At 43.3% G+C, this 14,376-nt stretch overlaps 1 protein-coding gene across 3 annotated transcripts in view; it reads right to left on the bottom strand.

Moving 5' to 3' along the window:
* Positions 1-14,376, bottom strand: part of LOC143674264 (BEN domain-containing protein 5) — a 1,810,590-nt gene that overhangs the window by 149,460 nt on the left and 1,646,754 nt on the right. For all 3 annotated transcript variants that reach the window (XM_077149723.1, XM_077149722.1, XM_077149726.1), the window contains exon 8: positions 7,554-7,668. In XM_077149723.1, coding sequence (XP_077005838.1) covers positions 7,554-7,668 — 115 coding nt within the window. The remainder of the gene's footprint in view (positions 1-7,553; positions 7,669-14,376) is intronic.

The following is a 14,376-nucleotide window of genomic DNA, read 5'->3' as shown; positions in this document are numbered from 1 at the left end:
CATTTGAATAATTGGTTTGGGATGTGTGCACTTATGGGTTAGACAGCTGATTATACTGCCAGTCCCAATGTCCTTTCGGCTTCCATAGAAACAGCATTCAGGTTACATAAAGCAGGAGAACAGCCACTGGGAGGTAAGGGTCTGTCTGGCCCCTGCTGTCACTGATGCTTCATTTAGACTAGAGAGCAAGAGACCTGGTTCCAGTCTCATCTATGTGGCTCGCTGTGTGACCTTGAGAAATTTACTTAGCCTCTCTGTGGCTTGGTCACTTCTTTGATCAAAGAGGTAGAGTGATTGCTGCCCTGCCTATGCCGCAGGCCTTTTGCAAGGCTCTAAAAGAAGATGGGGTGGGGGTGACTTAGCAGAATGCAAGTGGAAGCAAAGATTTAGATTGAGGTGCACTCAATGTCAGACAGCACCGTACATGTGGGCTGTCTCAGAATAGTCTCAGGATGAGGTTTGTGATGACCCCTTCCTAATCCCACTCTACTCACCAGTTCTATGACCTTGAAGGTGTTACATAATCTATGGGTGCCTCAGGTTCCTCAACTAATACTTGAAAATAATAATGGTATTGTTGTTAGGATTAGATGAAACATCTAATCCTATGCAAAATGCTGGCCCAGAGTGTTCAATAGATGTTAGTTCTCATCATTATCATCATGATCATAACCGCTCAGTCCTGGACACCACACTTCAAAAATAGAGAATGACAAACATCTGGAGCATGTTCAGAGGATAGCAGGGAGGACAAGTAGTGGGATGGGTTTCACATTACAAAAGAAAAGTTGGAAGGGTTAGGGATGTTCAGCCTGGAGAATAGGAACTGGTAGTGTTGGAGTGAGTGGGGAATGAGTTAAATTGGGGACATATAATCTTCAAACAGCTGAAGCATTACCATATAAAAGATGAATTGGACCTGAATAATTCAGCAGAGGGCAGAGGCAAAGTTATATGTTTCAGATTTAGGCTGAATATAAAACACTTTAAACAGTCAGAGCTGGCAATAATGGAACATGATGATTTGGAAGGGAGGGAACCTTTCCTGCTTGGAGGTGTACAAGCAGAGATTGCAAAGCCATCTCTCAAGGATTCTGCTGAGAAGATTCCTGTCCCAGGTGGGGCACTGAACTAATGTCTCTGAGCTCCCAACCCACTCCAAGATGCAGTGGCAGAGGCACCACATGGGAAACATGACTGGAGTAGGGGAAAGAGGCACAGCCTCAGAAGGGGTTGGCAGATCTTTCAATGAGACAATATTTGCAGTTGATCTTTGTTTTCTGTTTCTAGCTTGAAAAAAAATGTTTTTATGCTGTCACAGAAATAGAGCATTGATATGTATTTTACATTTTACATAACTGATTTTATGTTCTATCTATTTTGGACTATTTTAAATGTTTCCTCCTCTGGGATGGCACAGTAGGAGAGGCAGGCCAGTTACAATGGCATTGCATGCACGTGTAGGTGTCATGGGAGCACCTCCCCAGGTGTTTCACCCTCTGTTACACTTAATGACATTTTTCTGTCCAAATCCCTCTGCTCTTTTCTCCCCAGTGAACTTTTATATATTCTGAGTTCCTTAAAAACCCTTCCTCATCAACTCCAGTCAGAAGGAAGCACTGGCTGCTTTCAGGACTTAGTGTAGCATAACCATACTCTGATCCTTCCTACCTGGGGGACCTGGAGCAAGTTCATCGATGCCTTTTTGCCTCGATTTCCTTCTTTATAAAATGGGGCTATAGTACTACCTCCATCACCGTGAAGATTAAATGAGGTAATGGGTATAACGTTCAGTTAGTAGCCACTTAATATACACTAGCTATTGTTATATCACTAGACTTCCATAGCATCCCTCACACACACCTCTAGTATGAATATTGGGCTTATCACTGGCAAGGGCAGCCTCTGATAGCCTTCTGTTTCCCCAAGGCCCAGTATAGGCCTCGGCACCCAGCAGGTCCTCAAAGGACTTTAATGAAATTGGATTTACTGCACCAAAGCATCTTTTGCTGCATGAAGCTCTCCAGGGTCAACAAACATAATGATGGTGGAAGCCGGTACAGAGTAACAGCCTCCATTTCCACCATGGGGCCTGCAGTGCCATGCTATAAAGCACAGTCAGTTCTGTACCACCCATGGAGGGCTTTCCTCCTTCCCACTTCCACACGCCCAAGAAGCACTGAAATTTTCTGAAGATGAGAAATTTCACGGCATCCTGCTATCTTTCGGGTAACTGCGTATTTCATGATGACTAATAGGCAATTACTATGGTAATATTGCAATTCAGCATGTGTGAGGTTTGGGAAATGAGAAATTATGGGTAACTACTCTGGACTCATTTCTATGGTAACAAAAAGTAATTGTCATTAAATACCAGTTATACTGAGGCTGTACCTGGTAATTATAGATTTTTATGCCCAGAAACATAAATAAAACCAATAAATTTATTCAAAGGTCTATGACTGTTTACTTATACGTGGCTCTATGGAATACACAATGACAAGCACCTAATTAAGAAATGCAAAGCCAACACAGAGTTTCATATTGTCATATGGAGATGGAGAGTCTGTTTTTCAATGCAAGGTAATTTGCAGAGGAAAACACAATGGAGTACAGGTGGGGGTGGAGCTGCCTTCTCTGCTCATGGGGTAATGGAAAAGAGGAGGTGACAGAGTGTGTGCAAAAGCTGCGATGTGTGTGGACAGCCATGTCTACTGCAAGATACTGAGAATTACCAACCAATTCTAGACTGACTTAGCCCATCATCCTCCCACCCCAATAGCTTTCCAACTAGGAATCACCTTGCAGCATCTTGGCTCTGCAATAACCCACATTTAGAGTATTCATTCCTTAAGACCCCTAGGCCCTAGATCTCCCCAGAACTCTTCGAAGGAGATGCTCACTTTGCAAAGTCGAGAGTCAATCCATTATTGACGGTGACTCTCCCCAGTGCTTCTACTAAATAATAGAAGGTGGCTTCACCTCATTTTCCTTTTCCAAGAAGGCAGGAAGGAAACCAAGGCCACTGGAAAAGAAATGTCCAAGGACAAACCAGAAAGTGCGGGAGAGTGGGAAAAGTTAGACTGCTACTTTGCTTCTATCTACAGCATATAAGCAAAGGCAGTGTTTGGAAATGGGGCAAGTCCTTGGATGGTCCCTGTGGCCTTATATGTGCTTTTCACCTTCTCAGTTTCCCCTTTGTTCAAATGGATAGAATTAAAACCAGCTTTCCTTTCTCAAACTATTATTTTAATAATCATTTATGGTCTTTAAAGTGCCTTGAAATACACAACAAAATGTGGCTGTGAATCCAGAATTTGCTAAGTCATTACAATAGTTCACCACAGTTTATCTGTTGTTGTTCATGTCACAACAACATAAGATCAAAACAATCCAGATTGTGGTAACTGGGGAATGTGGCTTTGTGTCATAGCACAATTATTAAATGCTGCTATTTAGTCCCTCTGTTTATTCAGAAAATACGTATCACGGGTCCACTTTGTTCTCCGCATTGTGCTAGTCTTCGCCGATACAGAGGAGAACAAGGTAAACAAATTCTTGACTTCATGAAGTTTCCAGTCTAGAGGTGAGACAGTCATTAAACAGTCACATAAATAATTCATGATTCTAAATTGGGGCAAGGGCTACAAAATGACAGTACAGAGTGTTGTGCAAGTATAGTGGGAGACCCAGTTTATAATGGAGGCTCTAGGAAAGCCTTTCTGTTAAGTGGCGTCAAACTTCAGACCTGAACTTTAAAAAAAGAGGCCAGTGTAATTGGAGTGTAGTAAGTGAGATAATGTCTTTATTATGCACCATAATATAATTATTATCTATTGTCACATCATTTAATAGAACAGTTATAAGAAGCTACTTTAGAGTACGCTACAGTTGCTATATATTGTTGCTATGAACTTTAGTATAGTGACTATATACTGCTACTAAAAAGCACAGCCTAGTACCATATACAGGAGTCTAGTTAGTGATATTGCTGCTCTTTATCTAAAAAGCAGTATCTGTTACAGTATAGCTGCCCTCTATTACTGCTATATGCGAGAGTGTACCTTCTCTGTTTTCTCATAAATGCCATTAATTTAGTCCTTATATTATTAAAATAAGTTTAGCATGAGCCGATCTGGGAAATATCCTTGCTTATCCAATCTAGATTGCATTTACATGCTTCTTTAATGTGTAATCTCAGTCACAATAATGATAATTAGAAGAGAAGAAATGAATTTTTATTTGGAGCTTACGCTGTGCTTTAATGCATGACTGCACCACGTCCTCACAACTCTTAGTATCCTCATCTACAGAGGAGAAGAATGAAAGCTAGAGAGATCACGTAAGTCACCCAAGGTCATACAGCAACCAGATGGAGAACCAGAACCTGAAATCCAATCTGACATCCCAGTCCATGTCCGCAACAACCTGACCTTCACTCCCTCCAAAGTTCCTGCCTTCACCTCTCACACTGCAGGGAACTGGCTTTTTGAACATCTCTCCAGCCCAGCAAAGGGCTTGAGGGCAGGTCTAGCTCTTGTCCCCACACAGTGTTTGGCGTGTCTGGTGCAGGCTGTAGAAGCCGTTTAGAACAGCAGTGAGAACAGCTGGGCTCAGACACAGCTGCATCCAGGCCTGCTTCTCACATGCCTCCACCGAAGGCAAATTATTCAACTTCTCTGAGGCCTGAGAGACTGTGCATCCTGAGGGAAATGCTGAAAAAGTAAAAGCCAGAGTGGGGGAGAAATAGGAACCAGGTGGCCACCTGAGTTCCAACTGTTTTCCAGCTCTTTACTCAGTTCCTGCGAGGTCCAGCTCTATTTACTGCCCTAGTATTCTGAGAAATATTCCCCTGTCTCTGTTTTTCTTTCCCTCCCTCCTTCTTTCCCTTCTGCCTTCTTGTCTTTTCTCTAACTTCTCACCCTCTCTCCTTTCTTCCCTTACTTCCTTCCACTTTTATTCTCTCCCTCCTTTTCTCTTCAAGACAAACAAACAAAGCCTAGTTTGAGTAGATTTTTATTATTTGCAAGCAGAAAATCCTTAAGGAAGACTCTCCCTTACCAAGTTGTTGTGCAGATTATATGAGATAGGCATGTTTCAGTGTTTGACAAAGCACTGGGCTGGCAACCAGAATTCTTGGAGTGGCATTTTCCTGAATGTGTTTTGTAAACTCTAATACTGCTAAATGAGTCTATAAGAAATGAGTTCTGTGATACTTGCCTTCAGAAACACTGCAGATTATATTCTCCTCTTGAAAGTGCCTATGTTTATAGCATATTCTGAACTTTAGCATATTCTAAACAGCAGAAGTCCTGTTGTATAAAAACATGTTTAATTTTGCTTAACTCTGTATTTACCAAACTTATCTCACCTCCTAACTTTTGTTTTCCCTCTTAATGCCTTAGCAAGTCCCACCAAAAACCATGCTGCGTTGTGGCTGTGGGAGGGACTGGGCTGGAGGACCTGACCTCAAAGGCAACTTGAAACTCTCAATTCTGAGACTTTATTACTATTTTTCATATTTTCCTAAGCTGTAGTAGTGAATACTCACAAATTGATAGGCTCTTCGTTGCTACAGAGCTGTTTTAGCAAAAGATTAATGCCCGTAGTTAGATTTCCTCTGCTCCTCATAATGAGAATCACATATTCTCACTAGGAGGATATCTGGGATTGAAGCATGAGTATGAAACCATTTCTGAGGGTTGGAGCACTTTTCTCTTGAAGCCCCCAAATCATAAAATCTGGAGCTTGAAGACGTGTGAAAGCATCTATACCCCACTGGCCATCTAAGGCCCAGAGAGGAGAGGCATTTTGACTAAGGTCTCAGAGCTCTTTTGAACTCTTCCTTGACCACACAGCAGATGATGACATAAGTATGTGGAGCGGACAGTACAGACTTCTCCCTGACTACCACCTCTTTTGTAATTAAACAGAAATGTTAACATAAATCAAATGCTCTTTCCACCACTATGATCACTAACAATGCCTCCTGTCCTGGGAAGGTGGAAAGGCATTGCTGTTAGGCCTGCAGCAAGCCATAAAACCTGCAAATGCTAATGAACCATCACTTCAGCCAATTAAGAAAGGAAGCAAAACTGTCTTTAATTAAGCCTTCATTCACCCCTTGGGCTCTCTCTAATTCATACCCAAGAGTATCAAGAAGTCTCTCTGGACCCAATTGCAATGCTCTTGGGAAGTAGTAAATCAACTCTGTAAAATGGGCCTGGCTGTGGGTCAGGAAATTTGGGTGCTGATGCTCTGTCACTGACCCTAGGCAAGTGTTTTTCATCTCTGGGGCTCTGTTTCTTTATCGGTAAGACATCGCTTTCATTCACTCATATTCATCAAACATTTTTTGAGCATCTACTATGTACTGATCCCTGCTGATAGCCTCCAGGGATGCAAAGTCCATTAAGACTCTGTCCCTGGTACCTGATGATGCCTCATATGTTTCATGCAATGGGACAAGACTTATTCAGTAGCCAGGTTTGTGGGAATTCAGAGAAAGGAGTGACCAACTCTGTTTGGGGGTTTTGGGACATTTTCTGGAAGGTACATGAGCTGAGCTTTAAAGAAGCATTAGTGAGATGGAGAAGAGATGAGTTGATTCAGGGCATAGGGCAGCATGCATGAAGGTAAGGCAGCATAAACCAGCACGAGCTAGGCTTCACTCAGTGACTAGTGTAACAGTTCTAAAAGGGGAGATAAGAGAGGAAGCAGAACTGTGGACAAGCAGGCAACAGATCACACAGAGCCTTGCAAGTGAAAGTGAGGATGTTATCCTAAGGGTCTAATCTGCTCAAAAGCTCTATAATTTGGGTGATGATTCAGTTCATTCACCATTTACTGGCTGTGTGACTTTGGGGTAATCAGTTTCCTCAGCTGTGAAATAAGAGTAACAACTACCTAATCACAGAGAATTCAATGTTCTTTTGCCAGATGATCCACTGGGCAATGGAATTTTAAACTATAACTCATGGTGCTAAGCCAGAAGAAAGAGAGTTCAAGATATGAGTGAATGCGTGAGTGTGGGGTTAGCTGGTATGTCCACAACAAAGAGAGATGTTGATCTGAGTCACTACTCTCTTTCATTAATGATCTCCAAGAAGAAACACAGAAACAAAATAGTAATCATTATAATCACCATATGACATTCTGGAGAACACCTTCATCCCCACCCTTTCTTTTGATTTGTACAGTTGCCCTGCCAGCTAAGTAATTATCATCTCCATTATTCAAGAGAAACTGAGCATCAGAGAGGAACGGTGAATTGTCCAAGGTTATATAAGAAGTAAGTGCCAAAACAGATACAAGAAGTCCTGATTACTCACCCAGGGAGCTATTCAGAAAACCCCAGGAAGTGATTTTAGGTGGCTGTGTACAAAATAGCCAAGGCTCATCAGTCACATTCACAAGTAGCAAGTTTCACTTCCTCTAATATTCTCAAGGGTAGTCTGAAAATTCTTCCACAAAAATATAATTCCTATTCCTTCTTGCTTTTATACCTATATCTTATGACTGCTGGCTTCCAAGCATTCTGTCCAGCCTCTCACCTGTAATTGCCCAGGTAGACTCCATCAGGGTTGAGCATTGGTGCAATCTTGAAGACGAGGTGTTCCCGTAGGACACGGGCAATAGGGTGCTGGCTCACAAGGAAGTCAATGATCCCTAGGGAAAGAGAAACATCTGGGTTAACCTCAAAGTGTTTCAAGGAGGGAGCACATTTTTTCTCAGCTTGGAATACAGAAAGAGCGCAATCGGTGACTTCTGGCTTGTGTCATTATTCACAAGTGTGTGGCTGTGGAGTTAAGTGTTACCCAGTGAACATTTAAAAATATTTTATGAATACATTTCTGTTTCCATGAGACAGACAGTTCAAAACATAATATTGAAGCCCATGGGCAGGAGGGAAAAAGCATTTCCTCCTGGAGAGAACAGAGAAGGCTTCCAAGACAGGATGACATTTCAACTGTACCTTGGAGGACCCACTGGGATTTTTTTTAACCGGGTTATACATATGTAGCACAGCATCTCAAAATCTAGAAATAACATATATAGCTCTGGACTAAATATGACTGTTGTAAGAGCTTACAATCTAGGCCCCAATTTTCTTACAAGTATTTTCTAAAAGAGACCATACACTATTTGATTGTTTCTGGCTTATTTTGCACAATATAGTGTCCCCAAGGTTTATTCACTACCACCACCATCACCTCTGGCCTGGATGACGGGGACCATCTCTTGAATGTGACCTGATCACTGCAGCCAGGGTGATTTTTCTAAAGAGCAAACCTCACCCTGCCACTTCCCTCCATGATGTTCTTCTAGTCATGGCCCACATCTGTCTACAGAAGTGGGAGCATGGAAACAACCCTTGTCCCCTTCTTCACGTTCCTACTTCTTCATCAGAGACCTGAAAAATATGGGCAAAATGACACTCTGGAATTTTATGAAATTATTATAATGCCAGAAAGTGATAAGAGAGTACAAAATGCTCCCAAAATGCGAAGGGGATGCATTTCCAACTGCAGAGATTGGGAAGGGCTTCAAGGCACAGAAGCTTTTGAACCTGGCCTGAATGATGGGTAGATGTTGACTGACAGAGGGGAAGAAGGCGGCAAGGTAAGTAAGAACAATCCATGTGCTCAGCGGCAGGCACTTAGCTCTTGGAATGATAAATCACTGCAGAGGTCATTCCAAAGCTGCTGTGGCCAGTGAGGGACATCTCAGTCTTTTCATTAGACCAGGACTGAGAAACCATCAGCAGCCGAAAGCCAGTTGGACATCATTTACTTCTCGGCAGACGCGGCAGTAGACCAGATGCCCTAATTTATTTGTTGGTCCTCCTATTAAAGCTGCAGTTTGCTGGTAAACAGGCAGGGTAATGATGCCAGGCGCCCTTGTTAGGGGCTAATAATTGCTTAATCTGTCCACTAATTGACCCCAGCTCCCGGGGCTGCCCTCCATCAAGGAGCCAGCCTGAGCTCGGGGCCTGGCTGTGCTGCCTCAGAGAGTGGCTTCTGGAAATGGAGTAGCTCATTGTGATCCATCCTCCTTCACAGATGAGCAGATTAATTGTGCTGTCAATTAGTCAGCTAATAAAAGGATGAGAGAAAACAAAGCCAGACCAGAGGCTGCTGCTGCCCAGAGCTCCCTCTCTCTCTTCCAGGGTAGGTGGGAGGCTGGGAGAGGGGATGTTTTAGACTCATCTCTTGGCTTGAGGTCAGACACAATTCAACAGGGATCATTCCCATTAATCAGGAAATTGGGAAAAGACCTTTTACATTTTTGGGGGGAGTGTGGTGGAGGTAGATTGAGAGGAGTGTGAGGAGGAATGCTGGAGAAAGTAAGAGCAGAGAGGAATGCCATCCCTGGCCATGGACCAAAAGTATTGCATGCACAGAAGCAGAAAGAGTGTGAGCTTGGAGACCTGAATTCAGATTCTAAACACAAGCTATGAAATCTAGGAGGAAATGCACGGGTCTACTTTGTTTGCCACTATATTCCCAATGTCTAGCTCAGTGCCTGGCACAGGCAAAGTGCTCAACAGATATGTTGGAAAGGAATGACTTAAATTGGGCCTGCAATGGGCACTGTACATGCATTAGCTGGATTGACTTGTTCCATTTTACAGATTGGGAAACCAAGTCAGGGTGGTGATATCAGGTGCCTCACAGTAGGCAAGGGGCCTATTGTGAGATTTAGTTCCAGTTCTGCTGGTTTCAAAGCAATGCTCTTTCCATTAAACCAAGAGGAGAAGAGCCAGAAGCCTATATATATGTAATTTGCAAAATGATTTACATATGCCAGCACAGTTTTCTCTCTGGAAATTCTGTGAATGATTGTTCATTTCCTTTCTGTGCAAGGGGGCAGCACACTGTGGTGAGGAGAGTCGAGGTTTTGAATCAAGACACTCTGGGGTCTCTGCTTGGTCCAGAGTGTGGTTCATATAACAGCAACTACTCTAGACTCTCCCCTGACCTGGCATTAGGTCCCTGTCTGCCTTCAGTTGAACCCAAGGACCACAAATTATAGAATCACAGGGAGCCTGGCCCTGAAAAGCCTGATGTTCAGAAGAGCCTAAGTCCTCATCCCCACATGATGACAGATGAAATCTGTCCTGAAATTTGTCCATTTCACAGATGAAGAGATGGGGGCCTAGGAAAGTGAAAGTATCACAACTCTTTAGTGGGTTTAGAGTTAACACTTACATAATATGAGGCTATTTGGGATAGAGAGAGAAGAGAAGAAGGAGGAAAGGTAATGAAATGAGGTGGGAGGAAAGCACAGGGGAAGGAAGAGAAGACAAAGGTCACCACTTCACTGATGGGAAATAGCATGTTGTATTTGGTGTTGGTGGCTGGTGGTGTTGGTGGCTGTGAGTGAATGGTGCATGTGTGTGTTCTCTTCCTTCCTTTACTCCCACAATATACCCCTGAGGAGTGAATGCCCTGAGGAGAAAGCCATACTCTTATCTTTGCTCTTATCTGGACCCTGGTGGATGATTTGCTATGGAGCAGCAGTGCTCAGTGGAGCAGCAGGGTAAGAGGCAGGAGACCTGGATTCTAGTCCCCATTCACCACTAACTTGCCAGGTGATGCTCAGTGTGTCCCTTGACTTTTCTGAAAGTAGGACTAAGAACTTCTCAACAACCTTGTGGGATTCCTGGGGAATAAAAGAGGAGCAGAGGGGAGAGTGAACACAGATGGGGGAATCTATGTGCACCTGATGATGCACTGAGCAAGCACTTACATACATTATCTCCTGTAATCCTTAAAGCCAGTCCTTGAGGAAGACACTGCTGCTCTCATTTATCAGATGAGCAAAACAGGCTCTGAGAGTTGAGGATTTCTTTGAGGTCCCCCAGCTACTAGGTAGAAGTGGTAGGACTCAAATCAGGTCTATCCATCTCCAAAGCCTCGGTTATTCCCACTGCCCCATGCCACCCTCCAAGGGGTGGTGTGCCTAGCCCACAGTAGCAATTTTTAAAGGTTGACTTAATTAATTCAATTACAAAGAATCTGAAGAAGACAAAGTGACCTGCAGATGGAAGTTTTCAATGTGAGGTGCCCAGACAACTCCAGAAAACTTCATTGAAAGATCATTCACTCAACCAAGAAACAGAAACCCAGGTTCTAACTCTAACTTGCAATATGATCTCCCAGTGTGTAAATGAGGAGAGTTCAACAAAAGGCCCTCTCTCAGGAAGGTAGTGAGGAAGAGTGCATGGCATTCTTGGTGTATTATCAGAGTCACACAACCTAGGGTTGGGTTCACAGTAAAGATTTGAGGAAGCATATAATAAGTGCCTGTCAGAGGACCTGGCTCAATTAGTGCTCATTCATCCCCCCAGTAATAACACCTGTTTAGTTATTACTGTATTCCAGGCACCATTCTAAATATTTTATGTATATTAACTCATTAAATCTTCACCACAACCCTATGAGGTAGGATTCCTGTTATTATTTTCCCTTCAGAACAAAGAAACTGAGGCACAGAAAGGTTATGTAACTTTTTGAGGCCATACTGTTAATAGATGGAAGTGCTGGGCTTCAATTCCAGTCCGTCAGGCATCAGAGGCTCTGCTCTCACACGCTCTGCTGCAGGGCCAACAGGCGTTCCTTAGACCTTTTACATGAAGCTGGAGAAAGAGGGTAGTTTGGCCTCACAGAGGCCATGAGCAGAATTTGGAGGTTGCTGAGAAGGTCACCGAGAGTCCGCCATATCACAGCCAAGCAGAGCTTCTAGGAAATCGAAGACCCGCCACTCCTTAAGCCCCACTTTCCAGAGAGCTGCTCTGCCATGACCTCACTCTGCTCCCCGCAGCAGGTGCATCCATAGCTCGGCGGCAAGACCCGTGGTCCCAGCCAGATGGGGACAGCCAAACCCCACCCGTCTGCTCCCCACTCAAGGTCACTGAGCCAGTTAATGGGGAAGGATGAACAGAACAAAAGAAATCTCAGCCACTGTCCTTCCAGGCCTCAAACCCTCCTGCCATTCCCCAGAACAGGATGGGCTGAGGGTGGGGGATCTATCTGAGGGCTGTGCCTGTGGTCGGCGATTTGGGTCTGTACCCAGGTGACCGAGGAGCCCTCAGGCACGTCTGTGCCCATCCCCTTTTTGGTAAGTGGGGAATAATGCCCATTTTAAACTGCCTCCAGGAAGGAGGAATTGTGTGTCTCAAGAGACAGTGACAGAGATAATGTTTTGTGTGTTGGGGGTGGGGAGTGGGGTCTCAGCCTGCCATGAATTAGCCTGTGACCTTGTGTAACTACTTGACTTCCCAAGCCTCAACATCCTCATTTGTAAAATGCAGGTAACAGTGTATAGATTGTTGTGGGGTGGTCATAGTTCTGTGTTCTTCAGGTAAAAAGCTTGCCCTTCTAGCATTTTCTATCCTTGAGTGGAGCAGGGGAGCATGTACACACTTAGTATGTGGCCAGACCCAGGTTCAAAGTCCCCCTGTCATTTACTGGTTGTATGACCTTGAGGTTCACCCTTCGGAAACTCAACTTTGGCATGCCAGAGCTAACATAGCACTTGTAGATGTGGAAAATGACATTGAAAGACCCAGCCCTAGGCTTCAAATAGCTTATAGTTTAAAAGGGGAGAGAGAAAGAAATATAAATGAAATTTATAACAGTTAAGGGCAATAAAGATGACCATCATGTACTCTGATGGTCATCTTTATATACATACAAGATACAGGCATGAAGCAGGCACAGAGCAAGGCACTGGAGAGAGTGGGCCAGGGGAGGACAGCAGGAAAGGGCATTTGAAATGAGCCTTGGGAGATGGGAAGCAAATACCAGGTGGCAAGGAGGGCCTCCTGGAGAGAGGGAGCAGTGGCTGGAAAGGTCTGATGGTTGGGAGAAAGCTACCCATTTAGGGCTTGGGCTGTGTAGGGATGAGATGTAATGAGGCTGAGGCAGAGAGCCTGGCCAGAGTCACAGCCTAGAGGGCTATGAATGTCATGCCAAGGAGCTTGGAGTTTATCTTAAGAAGGTAGTAGGCAGGCATTGTAAGGCTCCGCCAAGGAGTAAACATTTATCAAAAGCTTACTGGGCAGCACTGAGTGTATCAACTCCACCCTCCAAAGATTTCCTTTTGGAAAAGCAGCAGCATCAGCGGGGAGAACCTGAGGTCCACCTTACTTCTCTAAGCCTCAGATCTTAGTCTGTAAAATGGGATGGTGACCCTGCCATCTCACCTTGCCTAGAGAGAAGTTAGGCACAAGAGTTTGGGCTCCCAGAGATAAAGGTATTGATAGTACAGCTATTACCTTTTTACAAATGAGCAAATGATGGTTGGAAGGTGCTTGCATCTAATCAGCTGGGGGAACAGGTCTGCTGCCAAATTTAGTAACTGACAGATGGCTATAAGAAAAGGAGTTGGTAAAATGAAGAGGGAGCTGGGAGAGGTTATTGCAAGGACAATACTGGGGAGGAAAAGGACTGGAAGTGAGAATTCCAGTGAGAATAGTGGCTAGAATCAAGGTGTTTGGGCACTTCAGTCATGCATTTTACAAGTTGTTTGATTCTGGGTAAGCCACTTCCTCTCCCTGAAACTCAGATTCCTTATCTGAAAAAAGTAGGTTGTCAAGTCTAATCACAGCATTATAAGAAAATTAACTGGGAAAATAAAATCCATATTTATTTTCACAGTGCTTTACAGTTTACAAAGCACCAAAGCATGTTATTTGCATCTACTCATAAATCTCATAGGGAAAAAGGCAACATTGGTTGAGTGTCTACTGTGGGCCAGCACAGGACCAGGTGTTTTATTTGCATTCATCTCATGTCAGCTTCATAACCGCCTTCCAAGATAGGTACTGTTAGCCTAATTTTACATTTGGGGAAACTGAAATCACACGGTGAGGAAGTGGCAGACCCAGTATTTGAGGCCAGGATTATTTTATTACAAATCCCGCAATACTTCCACATTCTACCTCCTTAAAGTTATTTAACTTCCGTGGGTTTTTTTTCATACCTTTTTGACCTCAAGGTTATTTTGAGACTGAAATGAGATAAATTAATTGACATCTCCAAAATTCAGTTTTCTCAAATATAAGAATCACACATTTGCATAATTATATATTTAGAGTACCATTACTTGCCATGGCATAAAATTAATATAATTAAATTAATTACAACTGACAATTAAAATAAATCAAAACACACAAATTGATTAGAACTGTACCTGACACATATATAATATCATATATTTAATATATAATATATTTAATATATAATTTATCTACCAGATGGGCAAAAATGAAAAAGTATTATGGGGATGTGGGACAGTAGAACTCATAAATTGCTGGTGGAGGTGTAAGGTTGTATGTTTTGGAGAGAAATTTGGAAATTTCTAATAAAG

This window comes from Tamandua tetradactyla, chromosome 2, assembly GCF_023851605.1.
Source record: "Tamandua tetradactyla isolate mTamTet1 chromosome 2, mTamTet1.pri, whole genome shotgun sequence".
NCBI classification, from domain to species: domain Eukaryota; kingdom Metazoa; phylum Chordata; class Mammalia; order Pilosa; family Myrmecophagidae; genus Tamandua; species Tamandua tetradactyla.
Note: the sequence above shows the minus strand (reverse complement) of the source record. Positions and strands in the feature narration are given on the sequence as shown.